This window comes from Lolium perenne, chromosome 5, assembly GCF_019359855.2.
Source record: "Lolium perenne isolate Kyuss_39 chromosome 5, Kyuss_2.0, whole genome shotgun sequence".
Classification (NCBI taxonomy): Eukaryota; Viridiplantae; Streptophyta; class Magnoliopsida; order Poales; family Poaceae; genus Lolium; species Lolium perenne.
In genome coordinates, this window is record NC_067248.2 from 50,266,253 (window position 1) to 50,285,936 (window position 19,684).

The 19,684-nt window shown below is 43.3% G+C and overlaps 1 protein-coding gene across 1 annotated transcript; it reads left to right on the forward strand.

Annotated features, from left to right (window-relative positions):
* The first annotated feature begins 14,395 nt into the window (after positions 1–14,395).
* On the forward strand, positions 14,396–17,474 carry LOC127299143 (uncharacterized). The gene is made up of 4 exons (XM_051329059.2): positions 14,396–14,635; positions 15,185–15,373; positions 16,239–16,468; positions 16,683–17,474. The coding sequence occupies exons 1-4, from the start codon at positions 14,461–14,463 to the stop codon at positions 17,271–17,273; spliced, it is 1,185 nt and encodes a 394-aa protein (XP_051185019.1). The 5' UTR covers positions 14,396–14,460; the 3' UTR covers positions 17,274–17,474.
* Positions 17,475–19,684: the final 2,210 nt, after the last annotated feature.

Below are 19,684 nucleotides of genomic sequence, written 5' to 3' on the forward strand. Positions count from 1 at the left end.
AACCAACAAAAACTTTTTCTTACATATAGTACCATGCATAGGACTTGTGCATTTGAGTGATATGCCATGATGCTTGTTACCTTGTGCATATGCTAAACCCTAAAAACCCTAATGTGATCAAGTGAAGATCACAAAGAAAATAAAATAAAATAAAATCAATTGCTAAAACCCTAAAACCCTCACATAGACATTATGCCATTTTCATAAATCTTGACCCTAGACCAAATTGATCTTCACCATTAGTTGAAATACATTACTAAACTCATATTACAACTTGGTGAATCATAGAAACACCCATTAAATCAAATTCAAATAAAAATTGAGGTCACATAGAATAATGGTCAAATCTGCCCATTATAATCTGGTCACCACTTTGAGCCCCTGTATTTCAAGTTTCTCAAACTAAAATCTTTCCACTCTTTGCATGTCATCCAAGACAACATCAAGGTGAACACTTTTTGTAAAAACCACCATGCCAAATTATTTATAGATCCATAACTATGCTCACCCAAAGTGGCAACATTTTAGTAAAATCAACAATCTCACACTTAGCATTTTTGAGAGTTCTTGGAATTTAAAAATTCCACCATCACCTCAAAACCTCTCTGGTCATTTACAACTTATATCAACACTCACATTTCAAAAACTTTCACCATTTGAATATTTTCGAATTTGGTTATTATTGCATTTTACAAATTTGGGCACTATTTGCAACTATTGCAAATAGTGATCTACCTCAACCTAATCTACCCTAACCTACCCCAATATGTTCCCTGGTCCCCTTAAACCTTGAGTGGAGCATAGTGAGGCTAAGAGAGAGAGAGAGAGAGAGCAAGCTAGGGCATGGCCATGCCGGCCATGTCCCCGAGCTCGTCGACCCCCCCTCTCTCCCCTTGCTTCCCAGCCCTGGCCCCTTCGCCACAGCACGCCACCACACACCCTAGCGCCGCCTAGCACCGCCACTGCCACGCGCGAGGCCGATCGCCGCCGCACGACGCGCGCCCAAAGACGGCAGGGCCATGCCGCTCGCGTCGCGAGTGTGCACGCCGTGCACGCCCTGGACACGCGCCACCCCACCGTCTCCCTCTCGCTCTGGCCCCGCTAGCAACTCGTCGAGTACCGCCGTGCCACCTCAACCCCGCCAGACACGCGCTCGACCCGACCCTGGACCGCCGCCGCCGTGGACGGGGAAGAAGATCCCGCAAGCGCCGCCGCCAGACACGGACGCAACGCGAGAGATTCTGACGCTCCCCGACCACGCGATCACCGCCAGTAGCTTCGCCTGGACACGCTGAACAGCGCCGCGTCGCCGCCTAGCTCGCTAGACCACCGGAGACGCCGCGCCCATGTCGCCATCGCCGCAGCACCCACGGCCACTCGCTGGCCTATAAAAGGAGACGCCCATTTGACGATCCGAGCACACCAGCACCTTCCCCTCTTCTCCCTCGACCGCCTGAGCCACTCCACCGTCGACATTAGCCACCGTAGCTCGCCAATCGCCACCTCACTGCCGAGCGCCGCCGCGGAAGCTCGTCGTCGATTGGAGCCACCCCAGGACGAGCCGCTGCTACCAGGAGGACCGCCGTCGTCTACACCTTCGTCGAGCATATTGCCAACCCCTCGCCGGAGTCCAGGTGACCCTCCGACCCCCTACCCGAGCCGCGCCGGCGAGCTCTTCTCCTCGTCGACGACGATGGACGTGATCCGTCGGATCACGATCTGATCGTGCGTCCCACATCGCCCCGTACCGATTCGGGTGCGGTGAGCCGCTGACAGGCCAGCCCCACCCTGTCAGGCAGCCCACGCGTCGGTGGACCGTGGTGGGCTGGACCTGGGCCATTTCACGCCGTTTCGGCCCGTTAGCTTTTCCCGCCGGCCCTTTAATTCAAATTTCATTTAAATAATTTAGTTGAATTACCCCACTGGACCCAACTTTGAAATTGCATAGAAATTGTTTGGCTTGGCCAAATTTAACAAATTTTATATATTTGGAAAGCTATTAAAATTATCTACAATATGCCACTGGTCTCATGACCAGATTCGTTGTAGAATTAATTCGACAAAAATAACAAGGCAGGGACTTTTCCCTACTCAATTAATTATTAAAAATCAAATAAAATAGATATTAAGTTAGTTCCAACTCTGGTAGTTCACATATTACTTACACTAATTGATTATGCAATAAAATGGTGTGGTCACCTTGCATGATCATGCCCTAGTTTAAATAGTGGACAATATGGCTATTTTTCCCTAAGTGGTATTGTCCAAAAATATTAGTAAATCATATGGGAGCTTTTCTTCCATTTAAATCTTGTCATGAACAATCCAATATGAGGTGAAGCCTCTGATCATAAAAATCTCATATGGTTTGTTGATGATATTAAATCATTACCATGTTAGAATTAAATTGTATGGGGTGCTACACCCCATTTAAATCATTTTCTCAAAATGATAAGTGTGAAGAGGTTGACTTGGGTCAACCTAGGTCACATATTATACATAAGAGAAATTAAATCTTAAAAAGATAATGAGAGGAAATTATTTCTCTGAATAATTCAAAAGTAACATTTAAGATTATTATGAGAGGAAATTATTTTTCCTAATTAATAAGAAAAACCCATCCACCAACATAATAGTGATTTGTGATGCTAGTTTAATTTGTGTGAATCATGTGTGTGCTTAGTTTAGTAAATAGATTGGTGTGATGATTGTGTATCCCGTATTCGTATTTTAGACGCTAGTACCGAGGAGTACCCAGAGGAGGAGGAGGTCTACTGTCAGGGAGAAGAAGACCACTTTGACCAGTTTCCCAACCAAGGCAAGATAATACTCTTGCAAGTGTTAGCTCATCCTGAGCCAAGCACCACCCACTTACTTTATATTATGAGCCTAATTCCCAGTTTTATTTTAAGTTTTACTTACTGTTATTTTGTACTACTGATTCGTAATTCCATAGGGTAAATGTTAGATTAGTACAAGAGTATCAAAGTTAGCCTAGGAGCAAAGCAAATTACTTAGCACCCCTCATCCTTAGATGCTAGTGCTAAATTAAACATGACTACTCTAGATGGGAACATGTGTGGTGAAATGTTGAAATGACTTTTGAAGGTGAATATGACCAAGAGAAGATGGTGATTTTTGATTAAAAACTAGTATTGGTTTGGATGCGATACCTTTCCAATTATTGAGTACCCCCACAATACCTGATTATGGGTAGGGCTTAACTAGAAGTTTATGTATCTTAGTATGAGTTCCCTCTGAACACACATCATAGGGGTTATGCCGAGGCTGCCTCCGTTGTTGATGAATGATGTGAATTGAAGGTGAATTGTACGGCCAAGCCCTGTGCAGTTCCCAGGATGACAGTTGGTCATCACTGGGAGGCCAAGCTCATGGGGAGAGGTGCTCATACTAGGGTTAGTAAATGAAAGGTTATGGTTGATGATCCGCGTACTGTGTTACGATGATTCGGGGAAATCCCGACGGATGAAATCAAATGTTGTGGCACAAGTGTGCAACCTCTGCAGAGTGTAAATCTACTCGAATAGCCGTGTCCACGGTTACGGACGGTTGGAAAGGCCATACAGTTTCTAATATTAGACTTTGATCATGTGGTTGAAATGAAGGGTGAATGGTGACTTGATTATATTGAAAACACAACAGAGTTGTGGGAATGACACTGATGTTCCCACTTGAGTTAGTTAGTATATGAATAAGTCTTTAGTAAATACTTGTGAACTAAAACTAGCTTTATGCAAAGAAACTAGAGCTTAGCACCCCCTTACTAGAAATGTTAGCACTTACACTAGTATTAGTTGGCGAGTACATCAAGTACTCACGGCTGTGTCCCTGGCTATTCAAATGGCCAGACTATGAAGAGGAGCAGCAGTACGAGGAGGACGGTCAGCAGGAAGTCTACAACAACTAGGAGTCTGCTAACGTCAAGCGTTGGCCTGTGGACTATAGAGTCCTTGTATCTTACGCTTCCGCTATGAACTTATGTTTGTTCGTTGACCAGTTCGTTGATCGCTAGATCAACTATTTGTGTAATATGGATCATGTGATTCCAATTTGTAAGACTTTATGAGTTGTAATGAATGATGACTGTGATACTTAACTATTATGCCTCGCAACAACAATATTCCTGGGATTGCGATGTATGACATAATAGGCATCCGGACTTAAAAATCCGGGTGTTGACAGTTGGGCGCAGGGAAAGTTTTTGCAAAGAGGAACAGATGTGCGGCGCAAGCGAAGGAGTGAACCGAGGTTGAAGAAAGGTTTATATAGGAATCGGGCGAAGCAATGCACCGTTGGATGGAAAAAGTATGAAGGAGATGATAACCACGTGGAGATGAGGGTAAAAAAGCATTTTTACATCGACGAGTTTACAGATCGTGTGCCAGAAAAAGGGGAGAACATGTGTCCCCCACTTGCACGACGTGTCCGTTAGATCAGGAATTGGGACCCACAAGGCAGTGAAAGAGGCGGAAATGGTCAGTTTCCAAAATAGAAATCGTGGCTATCATCAGCAATGACGTCGTCAAAATGAAGGAAAAGCTCGACTATGAAGTTTGGAATGTTTATCGACAATGCAAGACTATTCCAGGAGCCTTTGGTCAAATACAAGTTTTTGCCCAAATGCTCGGGGGCTACTTTGAAAAAATAAAAATTTCGAGTATGACAAGATAGAAATGGCGAGAGTCTATGATCAAATGCAAACATTTGTTCATACCCTCGGGGGCTACTCCCATCGGGAGCGCTGGTCGCGCACCCGATAAATATAAACCTGTCGAGAAAGATTATAAATATAGCGGCAACGGATACTAATCTGTGGAGCCTACACCCAAGCACAAGTCCTTGGATGTAGCCTCGGGGGCTACTCCCATCGGGAACGCTGTTCGCGTGCCCGATGAATTTTTATCAAAATAAAGAAACAGAAGTGAGTATATTTCGAGTTACACAGATAACTCTACATATACTCCCATCGGGAAGACAAAATAAGTCATCAAATATGACTCGATAAAATGTGCTATTCCAAAGGCAAAAAGCACTCGACAATATATTCTCAGAACGCCAAAGTTGCGATCAATTTCTGAATGCCGCAAATTTGCGAAGGTAAGACCCCAGATCCGTTCTGCTGGGCATGGCATCGCCAAAGACTGCGCTCTGCTACTTTTATCCGTATCAACAGATACGAAGAAAAATCCTAACGGACGCGTTAGGTACTCGATAAATTTGACTGGGACTCGACAGAATGGTAAGACCTTAAGCGGCACCTGTCGAAGTTTGGACCAGTATCCCGAGATCATGTCCAGGGACGTGATCTTGAAGTAGGTTTTTGCGGATTGCCACTAGAGCAGTTAACTAGTACCTGATCCGTCAGATGAACTAGCCCCAACTACCATTATCCCTGTACAATATAGAATTTTATGTGGAGAAGTATAAATAAAAGCTCTCGAATAAAAATAAACAGTCGAGATTTTCCCTGATTCTACGATTCAAGCAAAATCTCGGGGGCTACTGACATAGGCATCCCAAATGGGCCTGCCGAAGATAGTACCCGGGGTTTACTGAAGGCCCACTACCCGAAGAATAAGAAGATTCGGGAGCCCAAGATATATTAAGGAAAGTTAGAGTTGTAATAGGAAGTGTTATTTGTAATCTGGCGGGATGAGTTAGAAACCGTCCCGGACTCTGTAACTTGTACAAAACGAAACCCTCGGCTCCACCTCCTATATAAGGGGGAGTCGAGGGACAAAGAAAGGATCGAATCTACTGTCAACATAACCCTCGTTTTCATAATCGTCGAGTACTTTTCGCCTGAACCTTCGAGATCTACTTGCCCTCTACTTCTAGCAAAACCCTAGTCTACAATCTGTAGGCATTGACAAGTTAATCCTTTGTCAGGCCCCCTCCCCTTGGCCCTCATTATATAGGTGGAACACCCAAGAGTTGGTGTACAAGTCTTCGAATAAGACCCCAACCCAAAACCTTCCATGTGTAGGGAAACCTACCCAAGGTGGGATTCCCACCTCAAGTGGGACTCCCACCTTTCCATGAGGGGGGGTGGCCGGCCCCTTTGGGGGGAGTCCACCTTGGACTTTCCCCTCTAGGGTTGGCCGGCCATGGGTGGTGGAGTCCCTCCAGGACTCTGCCTTCCAAAGTGATTTCTTCCGGACTTTTCTAGAACCTTCTAGAACCTTCCATAAATGCACCGGATCATTTTCAAACACATAAAATGACATCCTATATATGAATCTTATTCTCCGGACCATTCCGGAACTCCTCGTGATGTCCGGGATCTCATCCGGGACTCCGAACAAATATTCGAACTCCATTCCATATTCAAGTTCTACCATTTCAACATCCAACTTTAAGTGTGTCACCCTACGGTTCGTGAACTATGCGGACATGGTTGAGTACTCACTCCGACCAATAACCAATAGCGGGATCTGGAGATCCATAATGGCTCCCACATATTCAACGATGACTTAGTGATCGAATGAACCATTCACATACGATACCAATTCCCTTTGTCACACGATATTTTACTTGTCCGAGGTTTGATCATCGGTATCACTCTATACCTTATTCAACCTCGTCTCCTGACAAGTACTCTTTACTCGTACCGTGGTATGTGGTCTCTTATGAACTTATTCATATGCTTGCAAGACATTAGACGACATTCCACCGAGAGGGCCCAGAGTATATCTATCCGTCATCGGGATGGACAAATCCCACTGTTGATCCATATGCCTCAACTCATACTTTCCGGATACTTAATCCCATCTTTATAACCACCCATTTACGCAGTGGCGTTTGATGTAATCAAAGTACCTTTCCGGTATAAGTGATTTACATGATCTCATGGTCATAAGGACTAGGTAACTATGTATCGAAAGCTTATAGCAAATAACTTAATGACGTGATCTTATGCTACGCTTAATTGGGTATGTCCATTACATCATCTATTATATACTAAAAGTAAAATACGGATGTTTTAAATAAAGACACCATGTTAATCCACATCATCATAATTATTTCTGATAGTTAGATCTAAAATTTGTGGCTAGGATTTTTAGTGACAACCGTAATATTTACGTAACAAATATATCAGACGTGTTCCAATTAATTAGTGTACGCATTGGGTCCAACACCATAAGCATCGTGCCATGCATATCTTACATGCATGTATCTCTTTCCATAGTAGTAATGCATATATTTGTAACACACGTGGAGGTAAGGAAATAAAGTCCCTCTCATATACGTTTTGTCTTTGTAATGCCCAGATTTGTAACACACGTGGAGGTAAAAAAATAGAGTCCCTCTCATATACGTTTTCTCTTTCAATTGTCTAAATTTGCATTACCGGGATAGGTAAGGAAATAGAGTTTCTCATAGACACAATTCTTTTAAAAAAAGGTGTACGCTAGGTGCCCTAGCAAGAATTAAGCATGGTACATTTAGAAAAGTGTCCGCACTAGAAATATGTATGTACGCTATCTATTTTTTTTTAAAGTGCACTACCTTATTTTTTGACTTGAAAAACATACGATATATGGCTTAGCTAAATAATTGTTCGGGTTTTAGTTTAAAATGAACTACAACTCCGACATTTATCCTGGATTAGGATTTAAATTTGAACAGCAGACGCACACTCCCGGCTTCCCCTTGCCGCCGTCCAACATTTTACGGTTTATCTGACTGCTCATGAACAAGACTAGGATGAAAGGAATATGTTATGTTAAGATGCACGGTAAGGTAGTCACCGCTACTTTTTTAAATTGATGGGCTCTAGAAATATGTTCGTATGCTAGCTATTGTAAAAAAAAAAGTGCACTACCTTTTTTTTGGACTTGAAAAATGTATATATGGCTTAGATAGAATATATGGCTTAGCTAAATAAGTGTTCGGATTTTATTTAAAATGAACTAAAACTCCAACATTTATTATGGGAGTGAGTGGCTAGATTATATTACGTAGAGAGTAATTTGAACAGCAGACGCACACTCCCGGCTTCCCCTTGCCGCCGCCCGACATTTTACGGTTTATATGGCTGCTCACGAACAAAACTAGGATGAGAGGAATATATTACATTAAGTTGCACGGTAAGGTAGTCATCGCTACTTTTTTTTAACTGACGGGCTCTAGAAATATGTTTGTATGCTAGCTATTGTAAAAAAAAGTGCACTACCTTTTTTTTTACTTGAAAAAAATATATATGGCTTAGATAGAACGTGGGAGAATTAACAGAAAAAAAACTACTCCCTCCAATCTACAATAAGTGTCAGGGTTTTAGTTTAAACTAAACTAAAATTTTGATATTTATTATGGATCGAACGGCGTAGCTAGATGCTATCACGTACGGGCAATTCAGACAGCAGGTGCACACTCCTGGACTTGCCCTTGCCGTCGGCCGATATTTTATGTTTTATCGGGTTACTCACGAACAAAACTAGGATGAGGAGAACATGTTATGTTCAAATGCATGGCAAGGTAATCATCGCCATTTTTTGTAATTGATGGACGCATTTCACTTGCTAGCACGCTCATAGCTCTATATGTTAACCCGGCTGAACAAATAGGAGTAATAAATTGTAGACAAGATTATACGGAAACTCTTACTGTTTAGATTATCTAATATCAAGAAAATAAAATTATGTTCTATTTACATCTTCAGGTAAAATATTTTTTTTGGTTATATAAAAACTCTCGCTGTTTAGGTGGTCTAATATCAAGAAAACAAAAATATTTTATGTTTATATTCTGTAATTAAATATTTGTTGCTTTCTCAAAAAATCATAACGTTTTTACTCAACTAAATTCTACATACTAAATATGATGCTCCGTACCCTAATATCTCCATCATACAAACTCAGCGAGGCTTAAGATGTTGCCCTCGCATTTGCGAGGGCCGCTATATAGCGTCTCAAGCTGTGACATATAATTTCACCTACCCATGGTTGAATTTTAATTAGCAAGAATTTTCGATAGATATTTTTAGTTTAAAATATTTTAAACATTAAAAAATCTATGCGATTTATCATTGTCATAACACAATGAATTTACTAATTTTAACGTTAGGAAACTACGTTACCTGACATGAAAAATACATGTGAACCAAGCCTAGAACAAGTGAGAGCGAAAGACACACAAAGTACCTTTATTTCAGAATAATTGACGTTTTACAAATTTTATTTTGGATTTCCCTAATTTCTTATAATGATATATTTATTGTTTGTTGGAAAAATACATTTAGATATATTTGTCACACATGTGATATATTTTTCGTGACCACATACCCACATTATTTCATGCCACAAAATTCAAAATGTGAATATCCAAAACTTGTAAAATTCATTCTCGATAATTTTTTTTTAAAAAAATAGATATCGCCTTCGCATTTGCGAGGGCCACTGTGCTAGTTCATATAATGATATAATCTTGTTATTAATAACATCCCATGTTCATGATTATGAAACTAATCATCTATTAATCAACAAGCTAGTTAAGAGGCTTACTAGGGACTCTTTGTTGTTTACATATCACACATGTATCAATGTTTCAGTTAATACAATTATATCATGGTATATAAACATTTATCATAAACATAAAGATATATAATAACCACTTTTATTATTGCCTCTTGAGCATATCTCCAACATTTGTGTCAATGTTATCTGATCAATAAAGTGGTGGTGCTCTTCCCGCAAGATGATGTCGTGTTGCTCATTGTACCACGCCCGTGTCTTGGCGTCCATCGCCGATGTGTTAGCCATTAAAAGCGCTAAGTCTTATTTTCGCTTCTTCTTTTGCCTTGAGAATCCCAATCTTTACTTCTTGCTTGTCCAACATCGCCGACCACCTTGCATTAGACTTCTCCTACCTTGCTGCCACAAGAGTGGCCTTGCGTTCTTCGCTCATGATTGAAGGTGTTCCGCGGCCGTCACCCCCCTCCATTGCCATCTTTGCCGCCTTGTTCCCAATGGGGAGCCCCTCCGAGGCCTCCGCTGCCACCGCGCTTGAAGCCGCCTTCCTTAGCCTTGGCGAGAGCCGCCAAAGTCAAGTTCCAATTCTCGGAAGTCTCGATCCTTTTGAATACATGGATGAAATTGAACTCGACATCATTGTTATCATCGCGGTAAGCTTGGAGCATTTGAAGAAAACTACAAGGAAATAAGCACAATATTCACAAATGTACCAATGCAAATCGGTGAGGTTATGAACTAAATGCGGCTTATGGAGGTACCGCTAGCGACATGGTTGGTGATCTCGGTTTGGATGCTAGGACACTTGTTGCAACATCCTTGGATGATACCCCAATGATTTGACATGCTGGATTGGTTGCAAACCATGCTCACTATGTTGAAGTCAGGATCAACAAGTTTGTGCTCGTTAAATGCCACCTTCACCCCCGCCCAATAGGTCTCCAAGTTGGTTCGCGCCGGTTAGAGGGTCCATGCTTACCACCTTCCATGTTTTGGAGAGGCATTCGTCCTCCTTGGACCTCCACCTTGGGCCTCTGTCTGTGGTTCCTGCCTTTTTATTCCCGGCCGGCGTTATCTTATTTTCCCCGACTGGCCGGTGCGAGAACCGGTGGCTCCTCCTCTTCTTCTTTATCCTAATCTCCCCACTCCTCATCTTGCTAGGTGTAGGCCTAATACTCCTCTTGCATGTATGCCGAATGTGAGCCGGTTTAGACGAGCTCGTGCATGATAGAGTCACCCTGCGACATTCCGCTGAACACGATCTAGATGTCATGGCCGACATCGTCGCACAGGTGCGACGTACCAGCTCCTCAAGCACCTGCACCGCCTGCCGGGAGAGGGGCGCGACGCATGGCTGGCGAACCATCGTACGAGGCGTTGACGTCTTGTGGCGTGAGTCCGGTGAGGAGGCGCTCGTCGCTGGGTGGCGTTCATTCTGACGTGAAGTAGGATTTGGGTTGAAGCCGCAGTGGGGATCTTTGTCGGTGTAATCGGGCGGCAGTAATAACCCGGGGGTAGCCGGCGCGTTATTTCCCGGCAAGTAGGCGCTGCTTTGCTTGCCCAAAGGCCGGCACGTGGTGACGATGAAATCGCCTCCAAGATCTTGCGCATCCCCAACTTGGAATTTTTCTCCTTCGCCCAGGCCTCCCTCCCCCACCTTTCACTAGAGATGTCCGCTGCCCATCGGGCATTGTTCCAGCCGGGCAGGTGCTACTTCTCCTGCCTCAGCTTCTTCACTTGCAGCGTGGCGGCTTCATCGACTGTGTGACGGACGAAGAATTTCCTCGATGACACCTGGGCAGAGGGGGAGGGGCGAAGTGACGACGAGCGGTACAGAGAAGTGGCGGGAGTGGTGGTGGCAATAAATGATATATGGAGGATAAAAGGGAGGGAAATAGAAATTTGGAAAGGAATGTTTCCCCACTCTTGCCGACATGACTCTTCCGCCCGCTTTTCAGCCCCATCCGGCGCCCCCGCTAGCCCCCTAGTGGGTTGGGTGCGGCCTGGAAGCGCCGGACGGAAAAACAGCCTATGCCAATACAAAAATGAATTTACGGGAGTCGGCTGAATGAAAAATTGGCTCCAACGCCTCTAAAGGGGCGAGTTTGGTTGCTCATAGATTTTCCATGCATCCGGGGAACATAGCTCCGTAGAAGCTATAGGAGGTCATGCGACCTAAAAGTCACATTGTGCAAATAGATTGGTTGCCAGCAAGTTGTTTTGAGTATCGTAGCAGAAGCCCATGCCACGTCATTTGGTTGGGCCTTTTTCCGTTTCACGTTATCGGGTTGCGTTTGGTTACGATCCGTTTCCCTACGGTTACCACATCCGCTTCATGGCGAGCTTACCAAAGCGATTAACACTGCATACAAGGTGCTCGTCATAATAGCACTTCAGGCAGGGCTAATATATAGCACATAATCATAAACATAGTTCTAGCATTGGATTAGATTATTACACCACGAGTCTAGGAACAACTTCTCGTGATGCAACACAAGTTCATCAACCGGAGGGGTTCGTACATACCTCCTCGTCATACCTCTCTACCACCAAAAATATACATACTTGCATCAGTTTTCATCAAACCTAGCTACTCCCAAAATATACATCATTGTCATGATGTTCATCACCGTCATCAACCACCAGAACGAGCACCACAAAACCCAATACTCGGGCTCCTTAAAGGTAATACTTCTTCAGGAAGGTAGTAAATCAGGGCATCCTACACTCAGGGCTCATCGCAAGGTACCTAGTGGCTCGTGCCTTGTGCTCCATGAGGTGGCTAAATTCATGGTAGATCGTAGTGGGAGAGATGGGTGCTTGTGGAACATGCACGGCGTAGATCATCTTCATCTGCATAGTTCTCTATGGGCTTGTTGAGAAGATCACCATCCTTCGGGTGAGCCTGCAAACAAGAAGATAGTTAGCTCACCGTCTTATCATACCTTACGATTGAGTGCATGACTGTAAAAATAGGTGCATTGATCGAACCATGATGTGTGGGCAAAGTAGGCATCATCGTCCATCATGATTATTGTTGTCTCTTCCACCCAGCGCACGTTCTCAAGCCTTTTCACCCAGCTCACATGAACCCACCACGCTCTCTACTACCTAAGATGGTTGTAGATCTACTCCAGGGAAAATAGACGGCCACAGTACTCGAGAACGGAGTACTTGATAACGGACTCTGCAATATCCTTCAGGTACTTCACACTGAATCCAGGTCCACTCTAACCTCTTTCTTGATGAGGTCACACACCCTGTTAAGAACAAACATGGACAGAGGAGGTGGCCATGTCATGATGTTTTTCTTCGTCACCGTGCAGTACTTATCAGGCTCTTGGGACAATGATAAGGGAGCAACTTAACAAGCTGTTGGAACATAGTACGCATCAAATACCTTGCAAGCAAGAACAACAACAAGCTCTTAGAACATATTACACATCAAACACCTTGCATGCAAGAACAGTAACAAACTCTTAGAACATAGTGCACATCAAACACTTTACAGGCAAGAACACTAACAAGCTCTTAGAACATAGTACACATCAAACACTTTGCGCAAAAGCAATAACAAGCTCTTAGAACATAGTACACATGAAGCACCTTGTAGGCAAGAACATTAACAAGCTCTTAGAACATAGTACACATCAAACACCTTGTATGCAAGAACATTAATAACAAGCTTCTTCGCCTGCTGCCATGTATAAGTTCAAAGCTGGTACAAGGAGAACACATACACACTGTAGGAGCAATCCTCGTACCTCTATTGCACTTATACATCCTGCACAACAATGAAGATCACACTTTTCGCAACGAACACAAGTAAAAGACACATATCTACCTCTACCAGACGCTACATCAAGAAACTACAGCTCTAGCATAAACCAACAACCTCCAGATCTAAACGAACAAGGTTGGACAAACATATGTAACCTAGGATTCTACGTTACTCACATCGATCTGGTAGTCAGACCAGGTGGACGAAGTCGACATGCCGACGAGGACGAGGAAGATGACTTGCTGTGGCGGGGCTACATTGGCCGGAGAAGACATTGTCGGTGAGAAGCTGCCCTAGACGGTGAGCTTGAAAGGGGAAATGGTGGCGGGGGATTTTCCAGTGAGGCGCGACGGTGTAAATAGGGGGACGGATATCGGCGGGAGGTGAGCGAATTTTTCCCGTGCGATTTTCCTAGAGGTGCGCGAGCTCCTGCAATCTATTGACTGCACAAGCTCGCAAAAAATTCCCCCGCAAGTACGAGAAGAGTTTGGCTCACCAGAAACACTCGAATCGAAAGTGCCTACTCATACAAGCTCTACACTGTTTTAAAAATCGTGCGAAACAAAGAATCGAAAACCTACGGCATTCAAACTGCCGTTACTTGCATCAGCGAAACCGGAAAACCAAACCAAACTTACCTAAAAGATTTGGGGACTCTATAGAACGTGAGTGTGAGTGGAGATGCTCCAAATCTCTAAGGCTAGCCATAGTGCTAGTATCATAGCTAGTATCATGCATCCTAACCCCACCAAAAATGCTGATGTGGCAGGTAATTATGGATGAGAGAGGAGATTAGAGTATCATAGGTAGATACTGTATCATAGCGCACATCACAAGAAAAGTTAGTATCAAATAAATCTTGTACACAAATTTGTATTGGGATTCTACAAATCAATTAATATAGCAAAACTATGATACTAGTCTATGATACTATGCATTATGGATCTAGTATCATATAAAAGTATCATATACATGATACTACTATATGATACTACCCACTATGGCCAGCCTAATTCCGGAACTAAACTTGGGATACCAAACGAGACGAACCAGTGCGGTACCGAATCGACAGTCGACACGTAGCCCTCGCCCCCTATTCTGTGTTTGCCAAAACAAGAAACGGCACATTTCTCTCTGTCTCACCCGCCCAACTCGTGCCCTTGCTTTCCTCCTCTAGGCGGCGGCGCCATGGAAGTCGACGGAGGCGGAGATGAATCGGCACCATCCCCTGGCCTCGTCCGTGGGAAGAAGAGGCCGCCTTCCCCGTCAAATTCACCGGGCGACGGCGAGGGCTCACCCACCAGCGACGAGGACGACAACCCGTGGGCGGTTACCGACGACGAAGAGGAGGATGAATACCAAGGTAAGGCACCTACTAATTAACCTTCTTACTACATACGCTTCTGTTGGGTGGTTTCTTAGTTTCGATTCCCATGTGTATCGTGATGCAATTCGGTCCTTGAGTTAGAAATCATCAAGAACAATACTTTTCTTTGGAATTTTAGTAACATACGGGGTATCCTTTGAATTTTAACTGGTACATTGCGTTGCTGAATCGCGACTTAATCACCGCTTGAATGGCTTTTTCACTGGAACTTTTACTACAGTACTGTTATTCTTGTCTGATGGAGCTGAAGTTTACTGAATTTAACCATAGTGAAGATACTACATGATCATGCATGCTCTGGACATGTTTCTAGTAAGCAACTAAGCAGCCACACACTTGATATGAATCATGTTTTTCACTTCGAAGTTCAAACACATAGGCCTACTAGTACTACAGCCTTGTGGACTCCAATTGATTTCCAAAGCAATGATTTCTCAATGTGGTTCTCCTAGGTATTTTCAATCATCTAATTTGTATCATCCATATCATTGTTTGATGGCGCTCGATTAATGATTTTGCATGTAGGGAAATACCGCCCTTTCACAGTTGACGATTTCCCAAGGGTTGGCACTTATGAACAGCAATATGCATTGTACGACAATCCAGAGATTTCTCTTCGAGGCCCTTCCCTTCTCTGGAGCTTGCACGCATTCAAGCCAGAAAATGACAGGCATCCATGTGGTACCCAGTATCGGCTCAGCGATGAATCTGAAAGTTAGTATGTTCTTCTATTGCAGAACTGCCATGTCTCATGTTATCATCTAAGGAAAAGTTGAAGGCTTCTCGGTTTAGGAAAATACCATATTTTTTTTAATTGTATCAGCTATATATATGCCATTAATATCTTCCACCATTAAGTTATAGCACTCCTGTCCAGTTAGCTTAACGTGATGTCGAGTGCCTGGCAATGGCTTTTATTTGGATTGGCACCACTTTCGCCATCAAGTGAAAGAAACTTGAGCAGTTCCCGTCTCCTGCTCCACCAAATCCAAACTATTTTTTCGATCCTTCCGCTGCCTACACAGTTCTTCCAGTCCTTGGCTTTACTTTTCTCAATCCTTTGTGATGGACCAGTTCCTGAAATGGCTTGTGTAAATTTCAAATCCCAACCATCGTGTGGCGAAACAATGGGGAGGAAGGGCTCTTGCCTGCAGCGACTCTGCCAGGGACAATTATGCTAGAGAGCATCACCTACAGCGGCGATGGCTATCTTGTTTGGTTAATATGATGTGCCAATTGCAACTTTTCCAAATTAATTTCAACTGTCGTGGTGCTCAAACAAAAGAATAAGATGAACATGGTTAGGCTTAACCTTGAAAAAAATTTGCATGGGCTAACTCTGTGAATTCACAATTTATCTTTTGCCCCATAGATCTTTTAGTGCAACACATAAAATACTCAATGAAGGTGGACAGAATGTTTTCGTTCCATAATATCATAACATTTTGGCAGTATTGAACTAATCCGGTAGCATTTGTTAGTATCGTTTGATGGAGGCAGCCTTTTGTTTTTCATCATGTATTACTGATGACTGTAAATCTCTGTATATACCTGATGCTTTGTTTGTTGATTGTTGCAGTCAGTGTCAACAACGGTGGGACCATTGATTGTTCAAATGAATGTCGTTGTCGTCCCATGAACTTGCTGCAGTTCATTGATCTCAAGATGGCTGGTTATCAACATCCCCAACCTGGATCTGCCAAAATATTTGGTTTTTTCGCAACACGGGATCGTGTCGAACCTTTGCGCAATTATGTCTACAGGCGGGAGATTAACAATTATGAGGCTGTAACTGTGAAGCCGAAGACGGTAATTTTGCTTTCAAACTTGCAAGTTGCTACATGTATGCTTCCTTTATTGTTCTGAAAATACCTATTCATGTGATTGCTGCATCATATCAAAGCTCTATAAGTAGAATGTGTTCCGTACACTTGTGATGTATCTCAATCCATGTTATGTAGGCGATCTACTGCTAGTAACCGGCTCTAATCTGTGACGTGATGGTATTTGATTCTTATTGTAGGGTATGGCACGTTTATCACTGTGTAGCCCTGCTCGAGGTATTTGCATCACAAGCCATGTGCTTTTCGAATTCAGACTTTGTGTATGTACTGAAGTCCCACCTGAAAATGGGCCCAAAAACGACCTTCTGATTGAAGGATGTGCTGAATTCAGCAACCTTATGGAATCAAAATCGTTCATTGGGAATCGGCGTATTTATGGGGAGAAGTGTGGACTGGATGTGAAGTTCCTGGTGCTGATTAACGCAGTACAAGCATTTGTTGATGTTGAGATCCTCTGTGCTCCTGCTAGTGGCCTTAATCTGAATCTCTATGCCAAGACCAGTGGTTTCAGTGATGTGATTCTTCTGTACCAAGGAGTTGCGGAAGCTGGCTGCAGAATGAGTTCAGTTGTAGCAGTCGAGATACATAGTTACCTTGATCTTCGTATCAAAGGGACCCCGAAAGATGATGGAGGAGTTTCTCAGAAGCTGCTGTCTTGTGTGTGGGAGGACAGCTTTGATTCCTGCTATCATGGAATGGTGGATAAAGTTGTGAATCTCGATGAATCCACCACGGTTTCAGTGAAGATCACCTGGAGAACCGTTGATTGACATATAGCTTAGTTGCCAACGTTAATATGGGTGCCTCTAGTGCTAACTGCTAAGTAATGCTGGTGTTTGTATGAACCTATTTGTGTACTGCAAGGTAATGCTTGTGTTTGTATGAACCTATTTGTGTACTGCAAGGTAATGCTTGTGTTTGTATGAACCTATTTGTGTAGTGGAGTTATATATTGTCGGTCACTTTCTAAACATTATTATCTTGTTTTCTGTGAATCTAAGATGATCGATTAATGTGTATCAGTTGTCTCCTTTTATAGGAGCTTAAGATGATCAATTTGTGTGAACCTAAGATGATCAATTTGCCACTGGTGGTCGACAGTGTTCTGTTGACCACAAGTACTCATCTTTGCAAAGTATGAAAGAAGAAAAATGGCATACCGAGTAATGTGAAGATGAAACTAAATAACCACATATGATCAATGACCAAGTATCAAGTGGAGGCAGCTCTAACGGTAGCATCAAATGGAGGCAATTCTACAGTACAGGTAACTCACGGACACTTGCACAAATACTACTACACAACACTCAAACAGAAGTAAACTAGCTGTTCTAGTACATAAGATGGACTGCTGCAACACACTGAGCACAGTTTAGACGTCTGCTGCCTTGTTAGTTGTTACCTACGGCTGGTGCTCCCACCTGAGCCCTTCTCATTCTTGCTCTTCCACTGGTCCCACATTGACCGGCACATGATCCGAAACTTCTTGGCAATTCTCCTCACAGCTTCGGATGTCCTGTCCGAGATGGTAATGTGGACATCCCTCTCAGCCCCCTTCTCCGCATAGAAGTTCCTACTGTGGTCACACCAATCTCCGATTTGTAACTGGTTGTCCATCCCAAGTTCCGTGTTTCCTTCGCTGAATGATTTCTTCACCACCTTACACACTTCAGGAAACCGTGGGCCTTCGAAAAACATGAGTATGATAATAGTAAGTGCTAGCTTTTCGTCGCTGTCCTCTTGCACCTTCTCCTAATTTAGCCAAAACATAGAAAGCCCACTCAAGTCGATGTTTCCCCAACTTCACATGTGCAATGTCTTCTCCGGGAAGCAAGTTGGTGTACATGCCAGTGGTGCCCATTGACACGGACCGCTTCAGGATCTTGGGTATCTCATCACTTACCTGAGTTAGTGACTATTCCTCTGAACCAAGCCATGTACTTAGTCACCACTAGATAAAGACTCACGTCGCCGTTTACAAGCCTGATCACATAAGTGCTCTCCGGCGTGTCATCGATACCAGGTGTCACAGGAATGCGTACTTTCTCTCCATTATCTACGAAGGTGTACTTTAAATCTGTGTCTTCGTCCATAATGGATATAACCTTCTGAAAGTGCATGGAGCCCCCATGTGTGGTTTTGGTAATTAATGACAATCCCTATGGACTAATGTTTGCATTGAGTTATATTTGTAGGAGTTGTCCATAGGCAATTCTTGAACCATATGTTGGCTTCAAGGTTGCAATAAGAAGAAATTGATGAAGGATATCAAGTGTCAAGTATGTCTTAAAGATGAAGATGAAGTGAGCCCTAGAGTTACTTCAAGACATCAACATGATGAAGAATGAAGAAATGGAGTGCAAGTTCAAGATGAGCCATCTCGAAGAGGTCCTTTGCTTGAGTCTTGCCATCCATATGGTGATCATGGATATGTGAAGATGCGCCGAAGAAGAAGCTCTCCCATGGTGGATTATGGGGGAGCAATCCACATGGTGGTCATGGTTATGTGAAGATGCGCCGAAGAAGAAGCTCTCCCATGGTTGATTATGGGGGAGCAATCCTCAAGACTTCGTCAAGCAAACACAAGCAAGAAAGGCGTTCCATCTTGTTGAGGTCAAGATCGTCGTCATCAAGCTCAAGTGGAATGCGCAAGTATAAGGTTTGCTCTTGATAGGGTTTCTTTCTCACCGGTCTCATAGTGTAGTTGGAGACCGGTTTATAGTTTAGTTGCCGTACTATCAAGAGGGCTCTCGAGTGAGTAACTCGATCGTATCGTTCGGAGAGAGCTCAAACCTTTGCATCCTTGCATCATCTTTCTTGGTTGTTATTTGGACCTTATCCATGTGATGTTTTAGATCTTGTGCTTATTCTCATGACAAGCTCTAGTCCATCGAAAACGGATTTCGCATAGATCACCTGTTGCGTTTTCGAGTTTGGTTCATCATCTTTATTGGCGTTATTTGGACCTTATACATGTGATGTTTTAGAGCTTGTGCTTATTCTCATGAAAAGCTCTAGTTCATTGAGAATGGTTTTTGCATAGACAACTTGTTGCATTTTCAAGATTGAAGGTTTTACCGGTATGTCTCTTTGAGATAGGTCAAACCTTTCATCATTTGTTTCTATCCTCCTTTGCTGGAATATGATGTTTCTATGCATATTGTTGTAGAGCTCGTTGTTG